At 40.1% G+C, this 14,896-nt stretch overlaps 1 protein-coding gene across 3 annotated transcripts in view; it reads right to left on the reverse strand.

Moving 5' to 3' along the window:
- Window positions 1-14,896, reverse strand: part of arhgef19 (Rho guanine nucleotide exchange factor (GEF) 19) — a 131,500-nt gene that overhangs the window by 53,977 nt on the left and 62,627 nt on the right. For 2 of the 3 annotated variants that reach the window (XM_034171928.1, XM_034171929.1), the window contains exon 2: window positions 39-783. In XM_034171928.1, coding sequence (XP_034027819.1) covers window positions 39-762 — 724 coding nt within the window. In that variant the 5' untranslated portion in view covers window positions 763-783. The remainder of the gene's footprint in view (window positions 1-38; window positions 784-14,896) is intronic. The other variant, XM_034171930.1, reaches the window with a different exon arrangement.

Here is a 14,896-nt window from a genome sequence, read left to right on the forward strand (position 1 = left end):
ACATTTTACAGTTTTAACAGTGAACTGACAACACTTACGAATAGACTTTTCCTTCAGTGAACCCTGTGCAGGTCTCCTCTGAGGCTGGAAGGAGTCTAGGCTTTGAAATTCTGGACCCTCAGGTGAGGATGGGGAACAAGGTAACTGAGAGTCACGAGAGTCTTGGTTTGTGTAGATGGAGGACAAAGGGAAAGCCAGAGGGAGGTTAAGAGCTGCATGCAGAGGTCGGCAAACAGTTGTGACAACACGTGTTTGCTCCTGAAAGGAAGCTGTAGCTCTGATGTCATTGTGGAACTCCAGCTCACCATCATGTGAACTTCTACAAGAGTTCAAGTTCAAGGCTGTTTCATCGCTACTGTGTGACGTACTCCTGTGTGATGTGCCCCTGTGTGATGTGCTCCCGTGGCAGCTATTCTGTCTGTCATTAAGTTCATTTAATGTGTGTTTGAAACTGTTCCAGGGCAGCGGATGTGTCATGTTTTGTGCCTCTGGCAGAGCAGTTTGCCTTGGAGTGCCAGCACAGTTTAGTTTAGGAGCGCCTGCTGGTTGTAGCTCAATAAAAGCCAACGTCTCCTGCTGGCACACAGCCACATGTTTGTGTTGACAGGAGTGTAGGAGGGGCCGGCTGTCTTGTGCCTCCATCACAGCCTGAGACTCCCCCGATGCAGAGATCCACATGCTGGTACCCTGTCCTCGGCAGTACAGAGTATGAAGATGTATCTGGAAATCAGGAAAAGGTGCCAATCCATAACCAGGGATCATGGCTAAGTGAAGGCACTGGAGCTGCAGGAGGAGAGACAAAAATAAAATGAAAAGTTACACTCAGGTTTTACTGACTGTGTCGTGGCAAGTGTGGTCAAACACATCAAAACACCATGAACAGCACATGAGACAACAGACGCTCAACTGAACGGAATGGCAATGCTTGTATTATTAACAAAGTTAAGGTTAAGTGTATCAATATTTAGACATTGACAAAGTTCTTCGTTGTTTCAGACATCTATTTTAACCTATAGTGCCAACTGCCCACTTAAATTTGTTATGATACAGCCTTATTCCACATTGGAGTAAATTCATTTTTTTCTCTCGAAATTCTAACAACACCCCATAGTGACAACATGAAAAAAAGTTTAGTGTTTTTGGCAAATTTATATATACAGTGGCTTGCAAAAGTATTCAGCCCCTTGGTATTTTACACATTTTAATTTGTTCGTGGCATTTTAAATACAAAAAGTAAATAAACGAGGCTTCTCAATATAAAATTTTCTAAAATTATCTTTCTTAAATTCAAACTGAAAATAAATCTCTACAACTTGATATAAATTAATTAAAAATATAAAAGCCAAGATGATGGGTTGCATAAGTAATGGGCCCCTTGGTGTAATACGTGTAAATAATCAGTTTTATTTCCAGTTTTCTTCAGACAAGTCAAGGGATGGATACATAAACATTACCAAGTCACTGAATATGTCTTGGACTTTATTTACATCAACTATGAAGAAATACAAACAGATTGGCACTCTATGGTAAATCTGTGTGGAGTAGACAGTTCTCAAAAACCGAGTGACTGTGCAAGAAGGAGAAGAGTGAACAAAGCCACCAAGACATCTAGACAACCCAGAAGAATTTATAGGCTTCTGTGGCTGTGATTGGAGAAAATGTGCACAGTGCAAGTTTTGGATTTTATATCTCCAGTTATAGTTTCATGATGAAGTGGAGCAGAGGAGGGTTTTCTTAAAAAGAAAACCTAAAAGTTCACCTACAATTTGCCAGAAGTTACATCTGAGATGTAAGCCTAGATTTGATGTTTTAGTGAAAGAAGACCCTCGTCTATACCACTTCATCATGAAGCTTTATAACTGGAGATACAAAATGTAGAATTTGCACTCACCTTTCTGTCTAACAACACTCAATAAGCATTTGGGAACTAAGGACACTAATCTCAAAGTCACTTTTTACTACACTGAGCAATCTAAATACTACTGTGTGTACACAACATATGATTTGGTCTAATGTTCTGAATAATTTATTATGTTTTGATTGATTCATTACCAGGTTTTGACTAATTTGTTCTTATGTTTTAAAGAATTTGTTCACAGGTTTTGACTAATTTATGCGCACAACATAAATAATGAAATAATTTTGGCAGTGCTTAACCCTCTGGGCTCCGAGGGCATTTTTTCGACAGTTCACTCGCCTGGCATAAATGTTTTATTGTTGTTGTTGTTTGTTGTTAACAGCTCTCCCAGCATCCCACAATCAAGTTTTATGTCTCTTTTTTTCAGGACAACCTGTACTTTCAAAATATATATGCTATAGTTGTGTTTTATAACTGTAATAAAGGTTTACAATCAGAAATATGAAAGGAAAAAGTAAAGCGGAAAATAATTTTCCACATACATTTATTTAAAACACACAGCAAACTATAATAAACTAGTAACACATCACTCGTAAAAACAATCTTTGGTGTGTCACGTGAGGTGAATCTGACCTACAATTGGATTTTGGAAAACCATGTGACGGTGAACCAATTCTGATTGGACACTCACATTGTTCATGTCATCACACAGCTTCTATGAGGAGTACAAAGATGGTGGACGGTGGCTCAAAAGTCAGCGGAGTTAACTTTTCAGCAAAAAAAAAAAAAAGTAAGTTTCTATCTCATATCATTAAAAAGTTATTTGTAATTGAGTAAAACTTGGTCTCAGCCATCATATACGATGGCGTCGGCCCCAGAGGGTTAAGGCAAAACCATTTATTCAAGCTAGATTCTGCTTAATGTATTTGTCATGCCTTTTTGCAGTTTGAACGTAATACACATTTTTCCACTTTTATTAGAAGTTCCAAGCCCAAACAAAGCCTTCAGTTTATACTGTGATGATTTTTCACCAGTTAGCATGAAATCACATTTCTTTTTCTTCCATAGCTGTGGCTGTTCTGGAATATCCATGAAAATAAAAATTATGGGACAAGTACTTACTCTGGGTTAATCAAAACACAATAATCAAAACGTGTGAGGAAGGTGTATATTGTATGCTCAGTGTATTAAAACAGACTGATATACAGAGGTTAAAATATGTATTGAACACATCACCATTTTTCTCAGTAAATATATTTCTAAAGGTACTATTGATGTGAAATTTTCAACAGATGTATATTTTGAGTAACAACCCACAAAATGCACATATACAAAAAACAAAACAAATAAGTACAGAATTTTTTGTAATAAAGACATTTTGTGTAATAAAATGGAATGACACAGGGGAAAAGTATTGAACATGCTTACTGAAATTTATTTTTTTTAAAAAGTCTTTGTTGGTAATGAATCTTCAAGATGCCTCCTGTATGGAGAAAGTACTCACATGCATTGCTCAGGTGTGATTCTGTCTCATTCTTCCACAGAAACAGTCTTCAAATCTTGAAGGTTCCCTGGACCTCCTCTATGAACTCGTTTTAGTTCTTTCCACAGATTTTTATTGGACTAAAAGTCAGGGTGTGTGTTTGGGATCATTGTCTTGCTGAAATTCCACTCTTGTTTTATCTTCATCACCCTGGTAGATTTTTATCAAGAATGTCTTGGTATATTTTTCCATTCAACCTCCCTTCAATTATATGAAGTTTGCCAGTGCCGTATGCTGAAAAACAGCCCCACACCATGAAGTTCCCACCAAACGTCACTGTTGGTGTGGTGTGTTTGGAGTGATGGGTGTATTATAGCATTCAAAGACTTAAATTTTGGTCTCATCTGACCAGACTATATTCTCATAGTATTTCACATGCACTTGTCTAAATGTTGTGCAGCAAACATTGAAGTTTCAACGTGCTTTTTCTTCAGTAATGGAGACTTGTGTGGTGAGTGTGCATACAGGCCATGGCGGTTGAGTGTATTACTTATTGTTTTCTTTGAAACAATTGTACCTGCTAATTCCACATCTTTCTGAAGCTCTCCACAAGTGGTCCTTGTTTCTTGTACAACTCTTACAATAATTCTTTTCACTCCTCTGTCAGAAATCTTGCAATAAAGATCTGGTCATGTCTGGTTTATGGTGAAATGATGTTCTTTCCAATTCCAGATTATGGCCCTGACAGTTGGAACATTCAGAAGTTTAGAAATCCTTCTCTAACCAATACCATCAATATGTTTTGCAACAATAAGGTTGTGAAGATCTTGAGAGAGCTTTTTGCTTTTACCCATCATGAGAAGTTTCTTGTGTGACACCTTTTGTCATGAGACACCTTTTTATAGGCCATCAATTGGGACTGATCCAGCTGATATTAATTTGCACTGACAAGGGGCAGAATTGCTTTGCAATTACTGATAGATTTCAGTTGGTGTCTGATGCCTTTCTGATGCCTTTTTGCACCTACCTTTCTTTATGTGTTCAATACTTTTCCCTGTGTGCTTTCACATTATTACACATAAGTTAATCTATGAACATCTGTGCTTTGATTTCTTTGTATGTCAATCAATCAATCAATCAATTTTTTTTTTATATAGCACCAAATCACAACAAACAGTTGCCCCAAGGCGCTTTATATTGTAAGGCAAGGCCATACAATAATGATGTAAAACCCCAACGGTCAAAACGACCCCCTGTGAGCAAGCACTTGGCTACAGTGGGAAGGAAAAACTCCCTTTTAACAGGAAGAAACCTCCAGCAGAACCAGGCTCAGGGAGGGGCAGTCTTCTGCTGGGACTGGTTGGGGCTGAGGGAGAGAACCAGGAAAAAGACATGCTGTGGAGGGGAGCAGAGATCGATCACTAATGATTAAATGCAGAGTGGTGCATACAGAGCAAAAAGAGAAAGAAACAGTGCATCATGGGAACCCCCCAGCAGTCTACGTCTATAGCAGCATAACTAAGGGATGGTTCAGGGTCACCTGATCCAGCCCTAACTATAAGCTTTAGCAAAAAGGAAAGTTTTAAGCCTAATCTTAAAAGTAGAGAGGGTGTCTGTCTCCCTGATCTGAATTGGGAGCTGGTTCCACAGGAGAGGAGCCTGAAAGCTGAAGGCTCTGCCTCCCATTCTACTCTTACAAACCCTAGGAACTACAAGTAAGCCTGCAGTCTGAGAGCGAAGCGCTCTATTGGGGTGATATGGTACTATGAGGTCCCTAAGATAAGATGGGACCTGATTATTCAAAACCTTATAAGTAAGAAGAAGAATTTTAAATTCTATTCTAGAATTAACAGGAAGCCAATGAAGAGAGGCCAATATGGGTGAGATATGCTCTCTCCTTCTAGTCCCCGTCAGCACTCTAGCTGCAGCATTTTGAATTAACTGAAGGCTTTTTAGGGAACTTTTAGGACAACCTGATAATAATGAATTACAATAGTCCAGCCTAGAGGAAATAAATGCATGAATTAGTTTTTCAGCATCACTCTGAGACAAGACCTTTCTGATTTTAGAGATATTGCGTAAATGCAAAAAAGCAGTCCTACATATTTGTTTAATATGCGCTTTGAATGACATATCCTGATCAAAAATGACTCCAAGATTTCTCACAGTATTACTAGAGGTCAGGGTAATGCCATCCAGAGTAAGGATCTGGTTAGACACCATGTTTCTAAGATTTGTGGGGCCAAGAACAATAACTTCAGTTTTATCTGAGTTTAAAAGCAGGAAATTAGAGGTCATCCATGTCTTTATGTCTGTAAGACAATCCTGCAGTTTAGCTAATTGGTGTGTGTCCTCTGGCTTCATGGATAGATAAAGCTGGGTATCATCTGCGTAACAATGAAAATTTAAGCAATACCGTCTAATAATACTGCCTAAGGGAAGCATATATAAAGTGAATAAAATTGGTCCTAGCACAGAACCTTGTGGAACTCCATAATTAACTTTAGTCTGTGAAGAAGATTCCCCATTTACATGAACAAATTGTAATCTATTAGACAAATATGATTCAAACCACCGCAGCGCAGTGCCTTTAATACCTATGGCATGCTCTAATCTCTGTAATAAAATTTTATGGTCAACAGTATCAAAAGCAGCACTGAGGTCTAACAGAACAAGCACAGAGATGAGTCCACTGTCCGAGGCCATAAGAAGATCATTTGTAACCTTCACTAATGCTGTTTCTGTACTATGATGAATTCTAAAACCTGACTGAAACTCTTCAAATAGACCATTCCTCTGCAGATGATCAGTTAGCTGTTTTACAACTACCCTTTCAAGAATTTTTGAGAGAAAAGGAAGGTTGGAGATTGGCCTATAATTAGCTAAGATAGCTGGGTCAAGTGATGGCTTTTTAAGTAATGGTTTAATTACTGCCACCTTAAAAGCCTGTGGTACATAGCCAACTAACAAAGATAGATTGATCATATTTAAGATCGAAGCATTAAATAATGGTAGGGCTTCCTTGAGCAGCCTGGTAGGAATGGGGTCTAATAAACATGTTGATGGTTTGGATGAAGTAACTAATGAAAATAACTCAGACAGAACAATCGGAGAGAAAGAGTCTAACCAAATACCGGCATCACTGAAAGCAGCCAAAGATAACGATACGTCTTTGGGATGGTTATGAGTAATTTTTTCTCTAATAGTTAAAATTTTGTTAGCAAAGAAAGTCATGAACTCATTACTAGTTAAAGATAATGGAATACTCAGCTCAATAGAGCTCTGACTCTTTGTCAGCCTGGCTACAGTGCTGAAAAGAAACCTGGGGTTGTTCTTATTTTCTTCAATTAGTGATGAGTAGAAAGATGTCCTAGCTTTACGGAGGGCTTTTTTATAGAGCAACAGACTCTTTTTCCAGGCTAAGTGAAGATCTTCTAAATTAGTGAGACGCCATTTCCTCTCCAACTTACGGGTTATCTGCTTTAAGCTACGAGTTTGAGAGTTATACCATGGAGTCAGACACTTCTGATTTAAAGCTCTCTTTTTCAGAGGAGCTACAGCATCCAAAGTTGTCTTCAATGAGGATGTAAAACTATTGACGAGATACTCTATCTCCCTTACAGAGTTTAGGTAGCTACTCTGCACTGTGTTGTTATATGGCATTAGAGAACATAAAGAAGGAATCATATCCTTAAACCTAGTTACAGCGCTTTCTGAAAGACTTCTAGTGTAATGAAACTTATTCCCTACTGCTGGGTAGTCCATCAGAGTAAATGTAAATGTTATTAAAAAATGATCAGACAGAAGGGAGTTTTCAGGGAATACTGTTAAGTCTTCTATTTCCATACCATAAGTCAGAACAAGATCTAAGATATGATTAAAGTGGTGGGTGGACTCATTTACTTTTTGAGCAAAGCCGATAGAGTCTAATAATAGATTAAATGCAGTGTTGAGGCTGTCATTCTCAGCATCTGTGTGGATGTTAAAATCGCCCACTATAATTATCTTATCTGAGCTAAGCACTAAGTCAGACAAAAGGTCTGAAAATTCACAGAGAAACTCACAGTAACGACCAGGTGGACGATAGATAATAACAAATAAAACTGGTTTTTGGGACTTCCAATTTGGATGGACAAGACTAAGAGACAAGCTTTCAAATGAATTAAAGTATGTGTGGATTACTTGAGTTGTCACCAACATCTAGTAAAAATCTCATGTCAATAGCACCTTTAGAAATATATTTACTGAGAAATATGGTGACGTGTTCAATATTCATTTTACCCGCTGTATATTTCCTGATGTCATGACCACTCTGGGGCTCTGAAAGTCTTGTCATAATCATTGTGGGTGTTAATGATACAATATGTGGACACAAGGGGTTAGTGTTGTTGTTTCAGTATTTTTGGAGGGATGGAATTAAATTCAAATAAAAGCACAAAAGGGTGAAAGTAGAATGTCTCAACAAAAAATTCACCACACAATTCTGATACTTTCATTTAAGGCGCATTGACAATACACTGCTTTTGAAAACAGTCAACTGGGCATGACCTGCAACACTTTGTCTTCATGTGACTGGAGGGCACACACACACACACACACACACACGGACACACACAGTCTCTTGAGGTGCGTCTTCCTAGCCTTATTAAAGACTTCTCAACACAGCACTCAGCCCCTGTACTTAACATCTGTAGACACAAGCACACACACACACACACACACACACACACACACACACACACACACACACACACACACACACACACACACACACACACACACACACACACACACACACACACACACAGCAGACAGAATACAGCAACAGATAGTACACTCTCACCTTTCAACCTGACATCTACAGCCATCAATCACGCCGCCCGTCAGGTTGACTTCCTGTCATGTCCTATCAACTAACACACAGGCAGATTAAATATTTACAGTGTGTCTGTGAGCAGCCAGCAGTGGATGATAAAAATATTAAATGTGCACTCGAGCATGCTGGCTGTTTCCCTACTGCTTCCTGAGCAGAAACTCCTCATCTTAAGCCTTAACCAGGCGATAAATGAAGCCCTCACATTCATGTGACACCAAGACAAAGCGAACCAGGGATAACCTGGCTGTTAACCTTTACTAAGGATGTTGTGTTTTTGCTCAGGTTTGAGAGTTTGCACATCCTGTTAACATATTTACTCAACATCAAAAGCCATGATTTTCAAGAAGGATGGGGGAATTTTTAAAAGCATTATGACTTGGGGCAGGAACAGAATAAAAAGGCATAATTTGTTTTATTATATTGTGACACACTGTGTGTTTCTGGAAATGAGTTTTATAAAATTCAGAGAAAGATCCAGTTAGCAGCTGCCATTCACACACACACCCCTTTGAACTGGACAAAACTCTCTCTTCTTTAAGTGGACCAACAGAAACACAACTCACTTTTCTTTGTGTACACATTCAAAGGCCGAGGTGATTTGGGCTGTGCCCGAGTACAATTTGTCTGTCTGCCTGTCTATCTATCTATATATTTGTATAACTGTATAATAGCTGAGTGGATCCTTGTCATTTGATTGGTGCTTTGTATGTCACATGACATACAAAGCACCAGTGGATTATTTGTCCCATTTGTGTTGCTTTGCATTTAGAGTGCAGTTGTATGAAGAAAAGTTATATTGGACGAGGCGCAGCCGAGTCCAATATAACTTTTCTGCATCCAATATTTCTCTATGTTGGACGACTTGCCATCCATCAATTGTTATGTTCTCCACCCCCCTCCCAAATTAAGCAAACAACAAAGAGTCAAGTAAATTAGATCAATTTATTTTGTTGTAAACAGCATATGAATGCTTCTTAAACATCAGTAGCGTTGCTTGTCTACCTTCTTAGTGTTTTTGGCATCCTTGGAGTTCAATATTTCCACCAGTTCCTCCTCTGTGAAGTCAGCAAACCTCGCTGGCAGACGATTTTCTGCTGTTGTTGACATGTTTGTAGCCATTTATTCAACCAGCGTCTGTCAGCTAGTTCCTCACCTTCCGCGCTCTGATTGGCTAGCTGTTGGCAGTAAGATCTAACGCCTTCCACCTATCCCAGATTCCAGTGAATTGTTGGGGCATGACGAAAACTGCCTCAAGAAGAGACAGAAGAGACAGCCAATGATGCAGCACTAGTGTGCATCATCGGCAAAAGTGTCTCTCTCCTTAACTGCTACTGCTACTACGACTACTCCTACTACTACTGTTACTTGAAAAAATGAAGAGGTAAAATGTTAAAGGAAAAATAAGAGAATTGGAAAATTATGACACCAATCTTTTGCAACTTTTTAGCAAAAGCACAAAAGTGTCTGCCCTCTCAATTTCAACTAAACTGCTCAATAGCCTATGTCACTCCCATATGTCATTGTATGTGTGCCAAGTTTCAGTTCTGCAGCACAAAAGTGTCTCTTTGTTTACTATAACTACTACTACTGCTACAAAAGTGTGCAGTAGCCTATGTTACTCCCCATATGTGTCAAAGTATATGTCTGCCAAGTTTGGCTCAATTCCAAGGTGACGTTTGGACAGTTTGGACAGGAGAGGAACATATACACTAACACACACACACACACACACACACACACACACACACACACACACACACACACACACACACACACACACAGAGTTGTCACTTAGTGTGTATATATATATATATATATATATATATATATATACATATACACTGTATTTTTTTTTCCTATGTGCTAAAGTGATGACTGGATATATTTGGCATTATGTGCTCAGAGAAGTATGCCACATGACTAAAGTATCATGAGCCAGCACATAGATGCCTCAGTGTTGTGGAAATCAGCAATGGGAAAAGACAAAGGGGACCTGGATGATGGTTATTTTCAAGAAGTGGAGATGAGCTGGTTGTCTATCTGGGTGGTTGCTACCAGTGGTGGGCACAGTTCCGCTAATCCGCTAACCGCTAATTACAGTATCAAAGATAATGTTTTCATTATCAAGATAATGTTTTCATTATCTGATTAGCTTTTCAGATTATTTTGAAAACCATCATCAGACCAAGTATCTTCCAATAAGTTTTGGTCGGTTCATTTTTAGACTGCAGACGTAGCTTTCTGTAGTAGATGGTTCATTTTTAGACCACAGATGTGGTTTTTTGTAGTAGATGGTTCATTTTTAGACCGCAGACATGGCTTTTTGTAGTAGATGTGCAGTTCTATCCTCTACAAACTAGAAGATACTGCTCTATCTTCTGCAGGCAAAGGAGAACTGGTCATAGAAAAGAAAAAAAACTAATTTCTTTTGACCCCATACTAATACACCTTCAATAGCACCCAAGTCATCCAGAGGCATACAGTTTTAACTTATGGTTACAATTTTAGCAAAACTAATTTTGGACAAGTTATTTAAATTAAGGTCACGTCTGAAGTTTTATGAAGTGAAAATATCAGATATATGTTTTAGTTTTAAAGTAATGCACTAATTTTGAAGGTTTTAGTGCGGACATGCTGTGCCCAGTGCATTATGGGTATTCACGACAGAAGATATGCATTTGAGACACTCTGATCAGGCTCCATGGAGACAACAGCATTAGACTCTGTATACAATGTCTGTTAGAAAAGTATCCGACCTTATTATTTTTTTAAAAAACCATATGGATTTGAATCACGTGTGATTGCGTCAGACAAGCTTGAACCCTCGTGCGCATGCGTGAGTTTTTTCATGCCTGTCGGTTGTGTCATTCGCCTGTGAGCAGGCTTTGAGTGAGGTGTGGTCCACCCCTCTCGTCTATTTTTTATTGTGAATAAATGTCTGAATGATTTGGAGCTTTGCTGCATCAATTTTTTTCCAGAAACTGTGAGAGACCTCCAGGTGGACACCGTTCGAAAAATTAATATGGCTTTCAGGGACGATTTTATGGGGATTAAACAGATTACGGAGTGTTAGTGCCGCTTTAAGGACTGCCCACAACTCCTGAGAGCGCAGCGTGCTCCCAGCCCCCATCGACAGGCTGACACCCCACTGGAACAACCAGATCATTTCCAACGTGAAAGCTTTGTTGATCCGGGACCTCGTCTGACTTTCACAAAAAGGCAGAAGATGTGGACATCAGCACTTTTTCGGCACATTCCACCGTTACAGGAGTTTTTTTCATGGAAAAAGAAGTGGAGGGATGCGCCACCGTGCCGCTCTTGGCGCAGCACAAAACCACCTCGGTGTTGGTCTCTCAGGACGGCTTTGAGATGGATTTCAGACGGATTCCGGTTGCTTTCCAGTCGTGTGAATATCCGATTGTGATTGTGCATGAGCGGGACATGCCCAAACATGTCCTATGAGGCTTCATCATGGCGTTTCTTTGCGCCATGCAGCTCCACCGCGAAGCGCGGTGGAACCGCTTCTCTTTCCATGACAAAAACTCCTGTAACAGTGAAATGTGCCATTCATTTTTAAACTGGACGCTGTCTTGATCCGGTATGTCATCTGATTAGCACAGGAATTGTGAAAAGACATGGACATCAGCACTTTTTCGGCACATTAACACAGACGTGCGGAGGAGTTCCGCGCATCGCGGTGCAGCCGCTCGATGCATAGAAACGCCGTGATGAAGCCTCACAGGACATGTTTGGGCATGTCCAGCTCATGCACAATCACAATCGGATATTCACACGAGTGGAAAGCAACCGGAATCCGTCTGAAATCCATCTCAAAGCCGTCCTGAGAGATCAACACTGAGGTGGTTTTGTGCCGCGTCCCTCCGCTTCTTTTTCCATGAAAAAAACTCCTGTAACGGTGGAATGTGCCGAAAAAGTGCTGATGTCCACATCTTCTGCCTTTTTGTGAAAGTCAGACGAGGTCCCGGATCAACAAAGCTTTCACGTTGGAAATTATCTGGTTGTTCCAGTGGGGTGTCAGCCTGTCGATGGGGGCTGGGAGCGCGCCGCGCTCTCAGGAGTTGTGGGCCATCCTTAAAGCGGCAGTAACACCCCGTAATCTGTTTAATCCCCATAAAATCGTCCCTGAAAGCCATATTAATTTTTTGAACATTGTCCACCTGGAGGTCTCTTACAGTTTCTGGAAAAAATTGATGCAGCAAAGCTCCAAATCGTTCAGCTATTTATTCGCAATAAAAAATAGACGAGAGGGGTGGACCACACCTCACTCAAAGCCTGCTCACAGGCGAATGGCGCAACCGACAGGCATGAAAAAACTCATGCATGCGCACGAGGGTTCAAGCTTGTCTGACGCAATCACACGTGATTCAAATCCATATGGTTTTTTAAAAAAATAATAAGGTCGGATACTTTTCTAATAGACCTCGTATTGTGCCTAAAAATCTCGTGATTATATTCACAGGGTTTATAGATGTTGTTATTGTGTTTGTTTCATGTAAAAATACCAGAAGAAGCCCAGGTTGCTTCTCCAAAAGCCGAAAAGTCTGCTAAATTGTGATTCAGGCCGTGTGATATAACCAGTGTCAAAATGCATAGAACACTGCCATCTACTGGCGACTGGTTATATTACAGTGTTGACACGGTTAGAAAACGAACAGCACACAAATTCCCACAAAGAATCAAATCCAGAGTCTGACCCAGAGTCAGTTACTGTAACAATTCTAGTACAAAGATACAGAAAGCAGAGGGTGTAACCTCATGCACGAGACATGACACCTGGACTTGCATTTGTTTATGAGTCACATGGTTAAGTAATGAGGGGTTTTGACTTTGGTCAAATATATCCTGTGAGTTAAACCCAAGGCGCCATGTTGCAGTGGTCGCGCAGCTTTGTTACTTTTAGCAGGTGCAACTTTGGTCTACGTGAGAGGACTCAGTCACTTTGTCCACAGAAGGCTGACATGAGGCGGCTCCGTCTCTAGGGGCTGGAACTCCCAGCTGTCAGCATAACTGTTCTTCTGAAAATATGTGTTTATTTGGAAGACTGTCTGTTGACGTCATATTCAATCACCTGCTGTGGAATTACACATGTACAAGAAAAAAAAAAAAAACTGACTTCACAGGCTTTTTTAATAGATTTGTTTAAATTGAGATTTCAGTGAATCTTTGAGTGTTTTACTTCAAAACTTGGTTGCTTCTAGTAAGTCCATTTGTGCACTCTGCACTTGCTGTGCGGGGGCACACCTCTTGGTCCCGTCTGTGTCTGTGTCAGCCTTCATGTTTGTGTTCATGGTTGTGTGTGTGTGTGTGTGTGTGTGTGTGTGTGTGTGTGTGTGTGTGTGTGTCGGTATTAGTATGCATTCCCTTAGGGTTGTGTGCGGGTGCATATGTTGTTCCATTGTCTGTGGGTGTGGGAGAATTGTGGGTGAAGGTGTGTATGTGTGTGAGCCCTTCTTGTGCACTGGCTGTCTGCATTAGTTGTCATTTGTGCAGGAAGATGGCGGCTGCACGCTCAGCGCATGATGTGCGGGTACGCTACCCCTCCCTCTCTGTCGATATGTGAGTCTGGTGTCTGTGGGTGTGCGTGTCCACCACTGTCTGTCTCCGTCACGTCCCATCTGTCTTCTGTATGTCCTCACTCCCTGGTTCCTGATCCTGTTTGTCTCAGTGGTTCACATCTGTGGTGTCTCGGGTTCCCCCCATCCTGTGCTCCGTGTCCTTTGTCCCAAGGACTCTGTGGTTTTTGTTCTTTGTTGTTATTTATCATTCCTTGTGTTTTGAATCCCTACCTCTCTGAGATTCTGTTTTTTTTTTTTTCTTTAGAATGTATTTCAGTTATGTCTTTTGGTTTCTTTGGTAACTCCATGTCAAGGTCAATCTGTTTTTCACGTTGTGGCAGCATTTGAATTTCTGAGATGTATTTGTGGTCATGTGTATGTGTACTGCACCTGCCAAGCATTTACTTGTAGTTAATATTTTTAAGCCACTCCCATTTGTCTTTCCTTCGCCGGTCGATTCCTTTCCAGTTTGTCACACGTGTTGCCCGTCACCTCCTGCCTTCAAGCAGTAAGTGTCGTCTCACTGTTGGTTTTTATGACAGTTGCTTTTCTTTGTAGTTTAATCACCTTGTCAGTTATTTTTGGATCACTTGGGAGTTTTGTGTCACCTGGATATTAAAACACCCTTTGTTTTTGCACTTACCTCTTGTGTTTGGCTACCTGCATCCTGGGGTCCAATCCACTCTCCTAGTGGTTCCAACCATAACATAAATTTACTTAATTTTATTTTTTTGCATAATAAAAGTGGCATGTCTTTTTTGAATGTGATGTCTAAGCTCAGCATTACTGTCTGTTTCGGGTTCTAGCTTTAAAATCAGGTCAGTTAGAATGAGGGAAGCCAAAATTATGAAAATGATTACAGCTCTCGTGGTGAGTAATCTTATTTAACAAACATGTAGGTTTTATATCAATTCTTGTTAAAGGCAAAGAAAAAGTGAAAATGTGCAAAATAAAATACAAATACAACTAGAGCACAAACCTCTGCCAACACTAGTTTCCAGTTATGCAATATGTGACCTTGGAAAAAAATTCAAGGTCAAAGTCCTGTTAGATGTAACTTTTCATAAGCTAAATTAGATGTGATCAAATGTCAGGAGTATGTA

Source organism: Thalassophryne amazonica, chromosome 6 (assembly GCF_902500255.1).
Source record: "Thalassophryne amazonica chromosome 6, fThaAma1.1, whole genome shotgun sequence".
Classification (NCBI taxonomy): Eukaryota; Metazoa; Chordata; class Actinopteri; order Batrachoidiformes; family Batrachoididae; genus Thalassophryne; species Thalassophryne amazonica.